Genomic DNA, 17,138 nt, shown 5'->3' with positions numbered 1-17,138 from the left:
GAACTTAAGAGCCTCTTGATGAAGGTGAAAGAGGAGAGTGAAAAAGCTGCCTTAAAACTCAACATTCAAAATACTTAGATCATGGCATCCAGTCTCATCACTTCATGGCAAATAGATGGGGAAACAATAGAAGCTGTGACAGACTTTATTTTCTTGGGCTCCAAAATCACTGTGGATGGTGACTGCAGCCATGAAATTAAAGATGCTTGCTCCTTAGAAGAAAAACTATGACCAACCTAGACAGCATATAAGAAAGCAAAGACATTACTTGCCAACAAAGATCTGTATAGTCAAAGCTATGATTTTTCGAGTAGTGATGTATGGATGTGAGTTGGACCATAAAGAAAGCTGAGTACCAAAGAGCTGATGCTTTTGAACTGTGGTACTGAAGAAGACACTTGAGAGTTCCTTGGACTGCAAGGAGATCAAACCAGTCAATCCTAAAGGAAATCAATCCTGAATATTCATTAGAAGGAGTGATGTTGAAATTGAAGCTCCAATACTCTGGCCACCTGATGTGAAGAGTCTACTCATTGGAAAAGACCCTGATGCTGGGAAAGATTGAAGGCAGGAGGAGAAGGGGATGACAGAGGGTGAGATGGTTGGATGTCATCACTGACTCAATGGACATGAGCAAACTCCTGGAGATGGTGAAGGACAGGGAAGCCTGGAGTGCTGCAGTCCATGGGGTTGCAAAGAGTTGGACATGACTGAGCGACTGAACAACAACAATACAGATTTTGGGATTGTTTGTGCCATTTCTATAACAAATGCCACTGGAATTTTGATAGAGATTGCATTGAATCTATAGATTGTTTTGGATACTATGGACATTTTAACAATATTAATTCTTCTAACCCATGAGCACAGAATATATTTCCATTCATTTGTGTCCTTTTCCGTTTTTGTTCTTTAATGTCTTATAGTTTCAGTGTACAGATATTTTACCTCCTTGGTTAATTTTATTCCTGGGTATTTTATTCTTTCTGATGCAATTGTAAATGGAATTTAAAAACATTTCTCTGACAGTTCATTATTAATGTATAGAAATGCAGCAGATTATTAAATATTGATTTTGCATCCTACCACAAATTTACTTACTCCAATTTTGGATGGCAACTTAAGAGTTTTCTATGTGTAATATCATGTCATCTGCAAATAATGACAGTTTTATTTCTTCCTCTCCAATTTGAATGCATTTTCTTTTCCTTACCTAACTGCCATGGCTAGGGCTTCCAATACTTTGTTGAATAAAAGTGTTGAAAGTGGGCATCTTTGTCTTGTTCTTGATCTTAGAGGAAAAGCTTTCAGCTTTTCATCATTGAGTATGATGTTAGCTGTGGTCTTGTCATATATGGCTGTTATTATGTTGAGTATGTTTCCTTCATACCTGCTTTGTTGAAAAGTTTTTGTCATAAATGGATGTTGAATTTTCTCAAATATTTTCTCTGCATCTGTTCAAGTGATTATATGATTTTTACCCTTCATTCTGTTAGTGTAATGTTTCACATTGATTTTCAGATGTTGAACCAGCCCTGCATCACTGGAATAAATCCTACTTGACCTGGATATATGATGCTTTTAATGCATTGTTGAATTCAACTTGCTAATTTTTTCCCAACCTTATGAGAAATAATTGACATATATCACTGAATAAGTTTAAGGCACAGAGCATGATGGTTTGATTTACATGTATTGTGAATGATTACCGCAATAGATTCAGTTAACATCCATCTTCTCGTATAGATATAATGAAAAAAAGGGGGGGAAAAACTTTTCCTGTGATCAGAACTCTTAAGATTTACTCTCTTAATGCATGTATCTGTGTCAGTGTCAGTTGTAGTCATCGTGTTATACATTACATCCCTAGTATTTATTTACTTTAAAACTTACTTTTGTAACTTTGGACCAGCCTCCTCCAATTTCCCCTCCCCCACCCACACCCTTCACCTCTGGTAACTGCAAGCCTGACCTATTTTCCTATGAGTTTGGTGTTTTGAGATCTTTTTTTTTTTAATTCCACACAGTAAAATCATACAGTATTTACCTTTCTCTAACTGACTTGTTCAATTTGCATAACGCCTTCGATGAGATGCAATCAATGTTGTCACAAGTGGTGATATTTTCTCAATTTTATGGTTGAATTACATATATATGCACACACACACATATATATATCACAACTTCTTTTTCCATTCATCCATCTATGGACACTCAGGTCATTTACATGTATTGGCTACTATAAATAATGTTGCTATGAACATGGGGATACAAATATCTTCTCAGATTACTGTTTTTGTTTCTTTGGATATATTCCCAGAAGTGGAATTGCTGGATCATATGGGAGTTCTATTTATAATTTTTTAAGGCTGTTCCATAGTGATTCCATAGTAGTTGTACCAATTTACAATCCCAACAGTGCACAAGCGTTACTTTCCCCCATATTCACCCTAGCATTTGTTGTCTTTTGTCTTATGATGGTCATTCTAACAAGTATGAGGTGATATTTCATTATGGTTTAATTTGCATTTCCCTAATGACTAAAGATGTTGAGATTCTCTTCATATACCTGTTTGCCTTTCATCTATCATATTTGGAGAAATGTCTGTTTGACTCTCTACTCATTTTTTAATTGGTTTATTTGATTTTTCTTGTTTTTATTGAGTTGTGTGAGTTCTTTATATATTTTTGATAATAACTCCCTGTCAGATATGTGGTTTGCAAATACATCTTCTCATTCTGTAGAATGTCGCTGACAAAAATATTTAGAGCGTGTCTGCATTGCAGACACCAGCAAGAATCAAGAAGACTGAGTTTGCAGAACCCCAGACCATAGAGGGGAGGGTGGGGAGGAAATAGAATCTGAAAACAGGAAGATTATTTAAAAGATGACAGACAAGCAGTTAATTCCTTAGGTCCTTACCTTCACTATATGAAATCAAGGGACTAACCACAGCCTACACCTTTAAGAGATAGGGTGTTTCCTTTTGGATAAAATGAATAATGATTCACCTCCAGGGCCACGAGACACAGAGGAAAGGGATGCTGAGAAGCTCTCCTGAGGTCAGGGGACTCAAGAAGATTCAGCATCCTCCTCACACAATGGAGGCCCTACCGTCAAGCTTATTTCCCCAAAGCAAGAGGTCAGAGGGTCCCTCTTTGGAGACACTAAACCACCCTAGAGCTCTGACACTTGGGAGTTGTCCCAAGATCACAAAAAGCCACTGATGAAACATTCAGCTTTCAAAGAATCCATCGATCAACAAGCCCCATAGACACATGCCTGTCTTTCCATCAGCTTAAGTGCCTCACTGCTAAATATTGTCAGTCTCCACATGCCAGAGAAAGACCGAAAGAAACAAAAAGAAGCTTTGAAGGAACTAAGAAAACAAAAGAAATGGAAGAAAATTTCAAACAACTCTATTAACTTTCTCAGAAAGGGAAAAGAACATACTGCTTCCATGAAAAAATAAAACAGAATACTATGAAAAAGGAATAACAGAACACTAAAATGAGGTCATAGGAATTCAAAATAGCCTAAATAAAAAAATCAAAACTGTTTGAAACATGTTAGAGCAGATCTCAGGAGAGAAAAGCAAAAGGATGGATAATGGAAGAAGAAAGACAGGAAAAGTAGTAGTATTAACAACAGTTCTCAGAAAGGACAGAAAAGGTACGGAGAAGTGAGTTCTGTAAAATAAAATTCACATTTTATGGCAAAGCCAAAAAAATATAAGCATAAAAAGTTTTCTCTGTCCTTTGGCTTCTTCTCTCCTCTCTGCCGCACACTGTGTATCTTACAGTTATGCGTCAGCCATGGGCAGAAATACCTGCTCCGCCATAAAGCACAGCATTCTCCTAGCACCCACAAGACAGCTCCTTAAAGGAGAGCATTCCTTCTTGATCCTTCGAAGAGTCACCATGGCCCACCGCTTTGTACTTGCAAATCTGGATTTTGTAACTGTCAGTAATACTTCATTTAAAGTACAGTCTTGCCACACACACACACACACACACACACACACACACACACACACACACACACACATATATAAAGAAGCTCCAGTTCTTGGAACTTTCCAAGATGGTGTTCTTGTGTCATAATCCTCAATTTGGCTCCAGTAAAATTTTCCATTTCTTTCTTAAATCAACTGAGTAATATTTCGTTGACAGTTTTCAGATTTCCAGGCTCCTTTGGGCACCAAATACAATGAAACTGGAACACCAAAGGGTTAGAAAATAAAAGGGGAAATATAAAGGATGAGAAGAAGAACAGCATAGGATTTCTGAGTAATGACACTGGGCTCTAGAAGACAATAAAATGATGACATCAAACTTCTAAATGATTTTCAAGTTGGAATTCTATGTGACCAGCCAAGTAGTAGCACCTTAACAAAAGCATTCTTAAACCTGATATGTCTTCAAAGCAATATATCTTCTGTATGCCCTTTTTCAAGGACGCTATTGTTTTTCAGTTGCTAAGTCCTGTCCGACTCTGCAACCCCATGGACTGCAGCACGGCAGGCTTTCCTATCCTTCACTATCCCCTGAAGTTTGCTCAAACTCATGTCTATTGAGTCAGTGATATCATCAAACCATCTCATTCTCTGTCGCCCCGTTCTCCTGCCCTCAATCTTGGGTTGACCCAAAAGTTCATTCAGGTCTTTCTGTAACATCTCTGAAAAATCTGAACAAACTTTTGGGCCAACCAAATACTAATAAGTGTGCTCCATGAAAACGCAGGAATAAACTGAGAGTGATCTGGTGTTAGGAAACACGAGATCCAGTCCAGGAGAGAAGCCAAGCAAACTCAGCTGTGTAACAACAGGCTCGGGTGACAACAGAACTGAGGAGGCTCCAGAGGAATGTCCTCAAGGAAAGTAAAGAAAAATTGGCATTGATGGATCACTGATATTTTTGACTATCAGAGCTGTGTGGAATATAGAGTAGTTTTTAAAATGAAATGGTTATTGCATAACACAGGGAACTCTGCTCTATGTTAATGTGACACCCTGGCTGGGAGGGGAGTTTGGGGGAGAATGGATACAGGAATACGCCTGGCTGAGACCCTTTGCTGTCCACTTGAGCCTACTAGTATCACAACATTGTTAATCAGCCATTCAGTTCAGTTCAGTTCAGTTCAGTCACTCAGTCGTGTCTGACTCTTTGCGACCCCATGAATCACAGCATGCCAGGCCTCCGTGTCCATCACCAACTCCCAGAGTTTACTCAAACTCATGCCCATCGAGTCGGTGATGCCATCCAGCCCTCTCATCCTCTGTCATCCCCTTCTCCTCCTGCCCCTAATCCCTCCCAGCATCAGGGTCTTTTCCAATGAGTCAACTCTTCGCATGAGGTGGCCAAAGTAATGGAGTTTCAGCTTCAGCATCAGTCCTTCCAATGAACACCCAGGACTGATCTCCTTTAGGATGGACTGGTTGGATCTCCTTGCAGTCCAAGGGACTCTCAAGAGTCTTCTCCAACACCACAGTTCAGCTATACTCTAATACAAAATAAAAAGTTTGAAATAAAGACATGAAATAGTCATTATCTCCTGGAAAATATAGCATATGAAGTCAATATTGCTGAGAGTAAAAGCTTGTTTAATTATATTGGGGAAGTGGAGGGAAGATGTGAAAGGACGCGGGCAGCCTTGAGCAGAGCTCACCAATATTCCCAAATCTCTTCTGCTTCCTGGACACAGAAGATCACTTTCCTACTGCCTGTGCAGCCAGAGAGGCCGCGTGGGCAGCTCCGGTTACATGCAGCGGAGACGGCCCACGTCCCTCTCGGTCTGGAGCACTCGGGGCTTGGCCTCTGACTCTGAATCCTCTCTCCCTGCTCTGATGAGCCCTGCCGCTCCCTGTTGAGAAAGTCCTGTTATAGGAAGGGGCAGCATGACCACCATATAGCGAAGCCTCCTCTGATTCCATTGGTCCCCAACCTTTCTGGCACCGGGGACCAGTTTCGTGAAAGACAATTTCTCCACAGAACTGGGCAAAGGGGATGGTCTGGGGATGATTCAAGCACATCATCTTTATTGTGCACTTTATTTCTCTCATTATTATTATTATTATATCAGCTCCATTTCAGATCATCAGGCATTAGATCCTGGAGGTTGGGGACACCTGCCCTAGAGCACACAAGAGAAATGGTGGTTTTTAGCCTGAGATGTGGAGATTCTTTGTTACTGCAAGATGATCCACATCAGGGGTTACGAAAACTTTTCTGTAAAGGGTCACAAAGGGAACATTTTAGGCGTTGCAGGCCATGCATACGCTCTACACAATTCTATAAAAATGTAAAAATCACTATTAGCTTGTATGAAGATTGCGGGAAGATGGGCTGTGGGCCGGGATCAGTAGTTTTCAGACCCTGATCCAGCAGTGTGCACTGACCGCCAGCCACTTGTGTCTTTTTTTCTTTTTGTAAATTAATTTATTTTAATTAGAAGCTAATTACTTTACAATATTGTGGTGGTTTTTGCCATACACTGATATGAACCAGCCATGGGTGTACATGTGTTCCCCATCCTGAAGCCCCCTCCCACTTTCCTCCCCATCCCTTCCCTCAGGGTCATCCCAGTGCACCAGCCCTGAGCACTTGTCTCTGCCTCATGCATCGAACCTGGACTGGCGATCTAGTTCACATATGGTAATATACATGTTTCAATGCTATTTTCTCAAATCATCCCACCCTCGCCTTCTCCCACAGAGTCCAAAAGGCTGTTCTTTACATCTGTGTCTCTTTTGCTGTCTCGCATATAGGGTCATCTTTACCATCTTTCTAAATTCCATATATATGTGTTAATGACTGTATTGGTGTTTTTCTTTCTGACTTACTTCACTCTGTATAATAGGCTCCGGTTTCTCTGAAGCTGGGGAAGGCAAAGCTTTGTCACCCAATATAACAGATGGATAGATCTGGGGACTTAACACCTTTTGACTACCGGGAGCTGCTGAACAAACATCTCAGTTCTGAGCGGGAGACCGTCTGGGGCGTGTTCACTCTTTCCCGGAGTATAGTTATGGGCTTCAGTTTTGGCAGGTGGCCAAATAAACCCCCTCGAGTGCCCCCTTTCCTGGCTCTCCCCTGATTCCCACTCACCTGCGACACGCCCCACACCTCCCAGTTAAACTGCTGACCATTGTCTCAGAATCTGACTCTGTTGTTATTTTTCATTCACTCAGTCATGTCTGACTCTTTGCGACCCCATGAACTGGGGCACACCAGGCTTCCCTGTCCTTCCCCCTTTCCCGGAATTTGTTCAAACTAATGTCTGCCAAGTTGGTGATGCCATCTAACCATGGCATCCTCTGTCATTCCCTTCTCCTCCTTCCTTCCAACTTTCCCAGCATCAGGGGCTTTTCCAATGAATCGGCTCTTTGCATAAGGTGGCCAACGTATTGGAGCTTCAGTTTCAGCATCCGTCCTTCCAGTTGAATATTCAGAGTTGATTGCCTCTGGAGAAAGTCAGATGAATAGATCTGTAGCCCAGATCTAATAGATCTTAGTAGCCCAGCTACTAGTGCAGGGATGCAGCCCTTCTGTGCCACTGACTTAAGTGCCAAGCAGTGAGAGATGAGGAAAATGACATCAGAGTGAGACCAGTGGTCACCTGGGTCATGCCCATGTCACAGCAACACACCTGTGCTAGCTTCTCACCTGGGAGGCTGCAGAGAACGGACCACAGCCCCTACTCACCTCTCATCATTGGACACGACACTCACCGAAATGGCTCTGCCAAGCCCATGTATTAAATTGGCTTAGCTCTGGTTAAAGTCTTTTCTGGTAAGGGACCAAGCCCTGCCTGTATTACCTTCTCCATGTCTCCCGTGTCTTTCTCTTCCCTATCCACTGTCCACCGGGCAAGTACAGTCATCTCTGTGGCGGACGTGGATGCGGTGGTCTGATGGGGATGGCTTCCTCCACTGCAGAGGACAGCTGAAACCCTCATCCCTCAGATTTTCTTGCTGCGAGGATTCCAGATGCAGCTGAGGGTCCACTGGTCAGATGCTCTTGCAAGCGTGTAATTACCCTGGGCGTGTGCATGCTCTGTCGTGTCTGGCTCTTTATTGTTGTTCAGTCACTAAGTCGTGTCTGACTCTTTTCGACCCCATGGACTATATACCTCCAGGCTCCTCTGTCCATGGAATTTTCCAAGCAAGAAATACCGAAGTGGGTTGCCATTTCCTACTCTAGGAGGGATCTTCCCAACCCAGGGATCTAACACACGTCTCTTGTGTCTCCTGGGTTGGCAGATGGACTCTTTACCAAACATCTGACGTTCTGTGGGCAAACATGGAGGCACTGGCTTTATTCTGTGGCAGCATCAGCAGGAGTCCCTTATCTGATCAGCACTTTCATGGGTGGGATACACGGGCGCGTGGTCCATCAGCTGTTTGTTGCTATAGATCTGGAGGGCACGGTGATGAAGCCTGGATGCAGAATGGCCTGGCCCCTGGACCAGAGCATGGGTGGTACCTTAGTGGAGCCAAGGATTCCGGGGCAGCTTCCGATTCCATCTGCCCCATCTCTGGTACCATTAGCCCGTCTCCTGGTCTGCGATGGGGGGTGAGGAGCAGTTCTCAGTGACCCACCTGTCTTTCCAGTGATCTTATAAGCATTCATTTCCTCCATCAAATTCCTTCTGCTTCAAAACAGCTAGTCTGTGGCCCCTGCACTGAGCCCAGCCTGACGCCGTCTTAGACGGCACTCTCGCCTTCCTGGCTTCTCTTGGCAAGGGTTGGCTCCCTTTTGTACTCTGCATGGGTTCCAAGTCCCCCTAAATTAGCCCCTGCCCATGCCTTCAGCTGAGTCTCTTCCAGCGCTCCGCTGCACACAGCAGGCTGCTAAATGGAATAGCTCACCAGATTCACCAAGCATTTTAGCTTCTGTTCTTGGCACATGCCATTTCCCTGCCCATGTACTGCCCCCTCCACCAGGAATGACCACCCCACTTTGTGCCCACTTCCACACTTGGCTCTCTGTAGTCCTTTCTCCATGTAAAATGAATTTTAACTTCATATTGGTGCAAGTTACTTTTTGGTTAAAAGCCAGGATTCACATCTGAGCTCTGACACCCAATAGCCCTGTGACAATTGTTTAACTTCTCTAATAGGTAATAGAAAGACACAGAGCATATGAGCTCATGTATATGGGGACTCAACAGGAACAACAAAAACGAGCTCCTAAATACAGAGAACAAACTGCTGGTTCCCAGAGGCAGGGGGTGGTGAGTAGGTAGAAATGGGTGAAGAGGGCCACAAGGTATCCATTTCCAGGTATAAAATAAATCCTAGGGATGTAGAAAAACAAAATAAAGTGGGGATGCTAATAGTATTCAGAGGCTTCCCAGGTGGCTCAGCAGTAGAGAATCCACCTGCAATGCAGGAGATGTGAGAGACTATGGTTCAATCCCTGGGTCGGGAAGATCCCCTGGAAGAGGAAACGGCAATCCACTTCAGTCTTCTTGCCTGGGAAATCCCATGGACAGAAAGCCTGGAGGGCTACTGTCCATGAGGTTGAAAGAGTTATATACAACTGAGTATATGACTGAACATGCACACACACTCAATGGTATTTACATCAGTGGGTGTTTTAACTGTGCTTTCTTAGATTTGTTATGTCTATTTGGCATCCGTTCATCACAGGGTCAAACTATCAACCAAGTGTTGACCTCTCTCCTGCGTGGGCAGACTGGCTGCTCCAAGGCTGGGTCCCCAACCCCTTCTTATCCAGTTCTCACACACCAAACCATTATTCCCCTGTCCTCATCAAACCAGGGCCAAGTACCAGACAACTAGAAACACCCTATAGCAACCTCCCCTCACCGCGCTCCCCCACCCCTGGAACTATTCAGATCAGCCAGCTCTAGACTGTTTACTCTGCCTTGCTGTTCTTTCTTGCAGAGACCCCAGCTAGAGACTCCAGCCTAGACTTCTGCCTCCTGACCACAGCCTGGCTCTGCGTGCTGTGACCTGCCCCTTCCTCTCTGGAAATGTGAGTCATAAAAGGCTTCTTTCAGTGGATCAACCTCCTGATGTCATCACTCAGTCACTTCCACAGATTAAAATCGCACAGGTATAATTTTAGAACAATCAAACTGTGTGAAGATTAAATTAGGAGAAAACTTCTAAAGGGCTTCATGGAGTGCCTGGCAAATATGAAGAGAAGTATGAGTGTTAGTGTTACTATTAATAAATAGCTTCCCATTGAACTTGGAGTAAAATTCAAAGCCCTTCCTTACTTGAGGTTCCACCAGCTCATGCTCCAGCTCATGCTCTCTCCAGCCAGGGCTGGCTTTGCGGGCCTGGGATCTGTGCAGTGGCACGTAGCCTGGTGCTCAGAAGGGCCCCGTGGCTGGTTTAATGCTGGACTGCAGCCATCCTGTAATTGTTTTCACACTGTTCATTGTGAACTGGGGCCGCAAAGCACAGAGCCAGTTGGGCCACTAAGGTCCAGCCCCACCAACGTTTTTTTGGCCCTGTATACACTCCAAATTTTTCATCTTTACCAGAAATAACCTTCCCATTTGCCTTCATTTGATGAATTCCTATGCATCCCCGGCTTAAATCTCTTCTCAGAAAGGCCTTTCTGGAGCATCCTCCCCACTCCTCCCATCCCCTGTTATTCTGTATCTGAGCTCCTTGCTTGTTCCTTTGTAGGAAAGACGTGGTGTTTGTTAGATTTGAATTTGTCTCTTACTAGAATCAAGAGTGTCACTTCCATGAAGGTAGAGACCACAACTGACTTGTTGGGGGGGATACCCTGGGAGCCTCTTAGAACAAAACCTAACAGCCTCAGGGATTTGTTGGCTGAGTGAACACAGAACCTGCTTTAAGATCAAATTGCTGACCTTATAGAAGTTGATCATTCCCTTGGTCTGGTCACTACTCTTTCTCTAAATATATTTTATCATACAGTGTTGCATTGCTTACATGGCTAAGTCTGATTTCTCTGGATTTTAGGGAGTCCCCAGAATCTAAATATTGTCTCTTCTCCCTAGTCTCTGGCCGAATCATGAATTTCACATACAATTTCAGGATTAGATGTAAGGTGATTTGGGGGGTCCTTTTGTTACCTAGGAGGATGATAAAGGTAAATTATTATTTGATAGGTTTAGAGTGCAAATTGTCATTTTGGTGGTTAACCACTAAAACAAGAGCAAAGGAAGATAAGGGTATAATTTACAAACGAATAAGAGACAAAGGCAGAATGAAAAAACGATCTAAAGGAAGACAAAAATGGGGAAGAAGGAATAGATGTAACAAACGAAACTCATAAGGTGATAGATTTCTATCTAAATATGTCAGTAATATTTTATATACAATGGCTTAAACGATCAAGTTCAAGCACAAAGACTTTCATTATAGGTTTTAAAAAATACTGAACTGCATGCTGTTTAACCTAATAATAAAAGTTTGAAAGCAAAGGTTTTAAAATATATATCATACAAACACTAAAAGAAATATGTAGCTATTTAAGATCTGAAAAACAGATTTTTAAGACATTAAAAAAAAAGATAAAGAAGACTAGTTCAAAGATAACAGGTTCACTTTGCCAGGAAGATGAAAGATACTAAATATGTACTCACCAAATCATGTGGCATAAGAAGACATACAGCAAAATCTGACAGAACTATAAAGAGTATATAGATAATCCACCGATAAAGTAAGAGGTTTAATCATGCTTTTGAAAGTAGAAAAAACACAACATCAGATTTTAAAAACATGACTTGACTGGACTCCAGGCCCCAGTGACTTTACCACTAAGATTTATCACATACGTAAGGGAGAAATAACTCCAATATTAAATAAATCCTCCCAGCTACAAAAACACAAAGTACTCCCCAATTCATTTTATGAGACTAATACCATCTTCATTCCAAAACCTAATAGGGACAGTTTGAGAAAGAAAAAGTATAGAACAATTTTATTCCAAAAATTGGACAAAACATTTCTAAATATTAGTAAATCAAATTAATCTATTTAAAAAAAGAATAATGCATTTATGACCAAGTTGGCTTTATCTCAATAATTCAAGGTTGATTCAACATTAGAAAAATCCATCATAATGTCATCATATTAATAGATTAAATGAGATAATCAAAAAGCCAATGCTTTGTGACAACCTGGAGGGGTGGGAGGGAGGCTTAAAAGGAAGAGGATGTGTGTAGCCCTGTGGCAGATTCATGGTGTTATATAGCAAAAATCATTACAATATTGTAAACTAATTATCCTCCAATTAAAAATAAATTTTTTAAAAATGAGAATCACATTTTAATAGATGCAGGAAGTTTGTTAAAATTCACATTCTTTTATGGTAAACGGCTCTTAGCAAATTTGAAACCTAGTGATAAAACCACAAAGCTTTTCAATTAGCAGAAAGATTGATATCTGTTATCATTTGTATGTAATACTTCATTGAAGATCATAGGCAAGATATAGGAAAGAAAGAAATCTAATATTCATACATTTGACTGTGTATATGAAGAGTCTAAATATAAATTAACATAACTTACATACATTTAAGGTGGTTGAATAAAACATTTGAAACCACCAATTAGGAATGAAGTTTTTAAGATATCGTTAAGTATAACATCACATACCTAGAAATTAATCTCGCAAAAGGCATTTCAGTCCTCTGGGGAGAAGCTGCAGATTTTTATTGAGAGATTAAAGAATACCTCAGTCCATAAAAGAAGAGGTAGACCATATTGAGGATTTTAAAATTCAATATGTAAACAGTCAATTTCCAACATATTGAATTATAATTTCAGTGCAATCCCATCAAAATTCCAACAGCGTGTTTTTCTGGCTAGTTTATTTAAAAATACATATAGAAATGCAAAGGAACAAGAATATCCATGACACTCTTTTTTTTTTTTTTTTTCATGACACTCTTGAAGGAAAAGATAGCAAAACTACTCTAGTTAGCAAAACATAAAAGTATAAGGCTGTTTTGGGCTTAGTCGCTCAGTCGTGTCCGACTCTTTGCGGCCCCACTGACTGTAGCCCAGCAGGCTCCTCTGTCCATGGGATTCTCCAGGCAAGAACACTGGAGGGTGTTCCATTTCCTTCTCCAGGGGATCTTCCCAACCCAGCAATGGAACCTGTGTCTCTTGCACTGGCAGGCAGATTCTTTACCACAGAGCCATGACGGAAGCCTGTTATGTAGCAATAGCTAACTAGTACAGATGTCAGCTGGGCTAGATTGGCTGAGTTCCACTCAGCACCACAGTTCCCTTCTGTGTTGGAGAACTGAGCTTCTCGGGACCCCTTTTCCTGTGTGAGTTCTGGTTTATTACCCAGTGTGAGGACTGCACGTGAGATACAGGGTGTCCATGAGCTCAGCCAGAGAACCATGGTTTTCAAACCTTCCCCACCCACAGCTTCCTCATCTCTGTTGGAGGAACTCCATCCTTCTAGTAGCCAGCCCAAACACCTGGAGTTTTCCTTTTGGTTTCTAACAGTACATCCAAACCACAAAAAAAATCCTGATAGCTACAGTTTTAAAAGGTAGCCTGAATCTGATCATTTTATCTCCTCCACTGCTATCCTGCTGGCCTAGCTCCTCAACATCTCTCTTACCTAGACTGAACAGATCATCCCTATGCATCTCCATTTCTTAGTCTGCTCCCACCAAATATGAGTGATACTTTAAAAAAGTCAAATCATGAACGCTGCCGCTCAAAACCAGGAACAGCTCCCATGCCAGAGCAGAGTCAAAGCCTCGCTGTGGCCCACATGCCCTCCACAGGCCTTTCCCTGTCTCCTTTCTGACCTCATGTCTCCCTCGTGTTCCTTCTGCCTGCAGCCACACTGGCCTCTGCTCTTCCTCAGACATCCCAGAGAGATGTACGCTGTCCCAAGCCTTCGGCCTAGGCGGCTTCCTCCTTTCCAGCAGCTCTTCCCAAAGGTGGCTCTTCAAACCACCTAGAGGGCCGAGTCAATAGGTCTGGGATGAGCTTAAAGATCTGCATTTCTAGTAAGTTTCAAAGAAATGCTGATTCTAATGCTGCTAGTGTGAGGACCACGTTTCGAGAAGCTGTACCCTAGGACCTCTATTGATGTAATACATTAAATTCTCCTCTATGCATCTAGAATAAATGTTCTATACCACCCTAGGGAGAATTGTGAAAATGACCACCAACATCATTTTGTGTTCAGTAGAATTCCAGGTGAAAGAGGCTGTGAAATAGCTTTAGGGCTGACCCTCCATCTCTAAGTCTTTGTTCAGGTGTCAACTTCTTAGTGAGATCCACCCAGAGGACCCCACTTAATAGTGTGATCTCTCCCCATCTCCGTTCTCTCAACTCCCCTTAAGTTCAGCTCCTTTTTCCTTTCTTGCCATAGCACTGAAGACCTAAGGTATTGCAATTTACTGACTTGTCCGTGGTTTAGTATCTCTCTCCTAACTGGAATGTAAATTCCAAGGTGCAGGGATCTTTGGTTTTTACTGCAAGGGCTGAACAGACTTTTTTGAATATAAATGAAATATTTGATTTGCAAATGAGTTGAATTCTTTCATCTTCTCAGTAGAATATAAACTCATTTTTTATTAAATGTACTGACTTGACTATGTATGTTCATAGGAAGAGCACAGTAGTGGTAAAAACAGACTTCTGAGATCAGATACACCTGGATTCAAAAGTCAGCTTCAATGTTTTTCTCCATGGAACTATGTAGGAAGGCACACTTTTTAAAAATGAAAATCTCAAATAACTTCAGAAAAACTCTATTTTAAAACTTCGCATTAAAACCTTTACCTAACCTTTCCATTGCACCTTCTGGCAAAAAGTTTTCCAATATATAGCGAATCAAGTGTAGACTAATAACACCTTGCTGTTTTACTGACACTGAGAAAGTACTTCAAGTTCAACCCCCATAAAACACTGGCAACCTCCACTGACAGTATTCATCCAGGAATGGGTTTCTGGTTCTTTGGGTTCTAGTGAACTTCTTACGTGGGACCCAAACCCCACTAAAAACTAAAATCTCACATCTCTTATCCCAATTTGAGAGAAAGAGTTGTTTACAAATGTGAATACTCTGCCTACCCACTTTAGGTCTGACCGACCTGTACAAGAGCATCGCAACATTTTCACAATTGCGGTGAAACGTAGGTGTGGGGTTGGTATCATTTATGCTGCACATTCATGCATGACCTGATATTGCCGAAATAGTCTTTATTTCTGAACATTCCAAAACAGCGGTGTACACAGTAACAAATATTAAGTCATATCCCATAAGAAAGCATACATTAGTGCAAATGGATTTTGTAAAAGGTCTATCAAAAAGATTTATTTGCTTTAAAATGCATTCATTTCCAGAAGCATTGTTAATAAAATGTTACAGTTTCATCCTCTGTAAAAGTATTGAAAATCAATTGTGGTACAGTAGCAAACATTGCAGGTATTAAGTGCAATGAGCTCGTGATGCCATTATAAATATGAAAGCCAGGAATGACAATAAATTAACAATGAAAACAACAAGACCCATTTCACGCTGCTGTCTGGCTGTCTCCTTGCAATGCTTCAGCTTACATTGTGCTCATTCAACAGAAAATTATGTCTCAATTGTGTGATGGATTTTTGCTGATATATCCCTAGAGCTAAAAAAATAGTACCTTACCACAAAAATATTTTTATGGCACAAAATTTAAGTTGTTCCATAGTGGTTCACATAGGTGTAAAAAGAAATAGGCACAAAAAATAAAATTCCTGTAAACTATAAAAAAGTAAATTTCAAAGCATATGTTATATAACCTAGTTGTAATTATGCAATGTATTAAAATACTGAATATGTAATGGGAAGATGTTTAGAACATGTAAGTAAATTGAACAGGTTAAAAAAAAAAAACAACAAGAACCTCAGATGGCAAAGAAAGCATTATGGATACATCTCAATTCTCTCAAAAAGGATTCAGGTACATTATCAGTTCTACAAAAACTTCCTAGCTCTAAGTCTCACAATACTGCAACCGTGGATCTGTGAACGTTGCAGTATCTCAGGCAAATATTTAAGTGCAATAATTAGTCTCTGGTGATTGGTCCATTGAAAAACAATGCAGTAGATGTGTTAAAATGCAGAAGGGAAAGAATATCCTGACACCCACTGTTACCCAGCCAGCTGGGTAACCTGACCCTCATTTCCAGCTCTTTCCCACTCCTCAAGGGTACAGAAAACTGCATCAGTAGCAACCGTCTCTCCAGTTTCCATCCCTCAGCGTGCTGAGTGAAGACAGAGGTTTTGGAGGCTGAAGGAAACTGTGAAGGGATTAAAAAAGGAAATGGCTTGAAAGTAACCCCACAAGTCCCATCACTCTCTCTGATCTCCCCGCCCTCGCCCCAGCAGTGACAGCGTGCTGGCACTTTCCCACATGTGCCCTGTGGTTCCGGCCGTCAATATGCCCATCTGCAGGAAAACCCAGTTCTCAGCACGTTGCCACGAGTGTTGTGTGTGCACAGGCAGAAGTGCAACATAAGTGGAAAATTACCAATATCCTAAAGAGTAGTAAGAGTATTTTAAAATCAGAGAAAGATAAACATGATAGAAAAATGGCCTGAAAATATCAGTGGTTGCTTCACTGAAAATGTCTTCATGTAATTCTATTTGTATTCAGTCTTACAAATAATCAAGAGATTTGCCTAATATGTTGGCAGCGAATTTTTAAAAAGCATTAAAACCAATGTTTGTCTAAGTTTGGGGAACCAGACCCTCTATCTGGCAATGACAGCCTTTCCAGATTAGTTTGCAGACAGACATCCAAGGACAAATGTACTGTCCACAGTTAACATATATGCATCAAACAATGTGATTCTATTCAGTCATGAATGAAACACAGCCCTGCACTGAACTAACCACACACAAAAGTGACGTCTATCTGGATAGTAAGATTATTTACTTTTGTTTTGCAAAAGTTTCTGAATCTGCTTTTGATCTGAGCACCTATTATGCATCAGAAAATACAAACTATACATACCTAATGCATAAATAAAGAAAAATTTCTTGTTCCCACATCCTTTGCAAACTGTCATCATGGTTCCCCCTCCCTCTCCTCCTTCAAATACTAATTTCTTGTAAGAGTTGTATATATTTACTGCCTCCATTGCCGCATCATCTAATTTGTCAACT

At 41.4% G+C, this 17,138-nt stretch overlaps 1 protein-coding gene across 2 annotated transcripts in view; it reads right to left on the bottom strand.

The window, feature by feature from the left end:
- Nucleotides 1–14,357: 14,357 nt before the first annotated feature.
- Nucleotides 14,358–17,138, bottom strand: part of SLAIN1 (SLAIN motif family member 1) — a 54,886-nt gene continuing 52,105 nt past the window's right edge. The window contains exon 8 of one of the 2 annotated variants that reach the window (XM_065901921.1): nucleotides 14,358–16,270. In XM_065901921.1, the coding sequence (XP_065757993.1) occupies nucleotides 16,195–16,270 (76 nt within the window). In that variant the 3' untranslated portion in view covers nucleotides 14,358–16,194. The remainder of the gene's footprint in view (nucleotides 16,271–17,138) is intronic. The other variant, XM_065901922.1, reaches the window with a different exon arrangement.

Source organism: Muntiacus reevesi, chromosome 11 (genome assembly GCF_963930625.1).
Source record: "Muntiacus reevesi chromosome 11, mMunRee1.1, whole genome shotgun sequence".
Classification (NCBI taxonomy): domain Eukaryota; kingdom Metazoa; phylum Chordata; class Mammalia; order Artiodactyla; family Cervidae; genus Muntiacus; species Muntiacus reevesi.
Note: the sequence above shows the minus strand (reverse complement) of the source record. Positions and strands in the feature narration are given on the sequence as shown.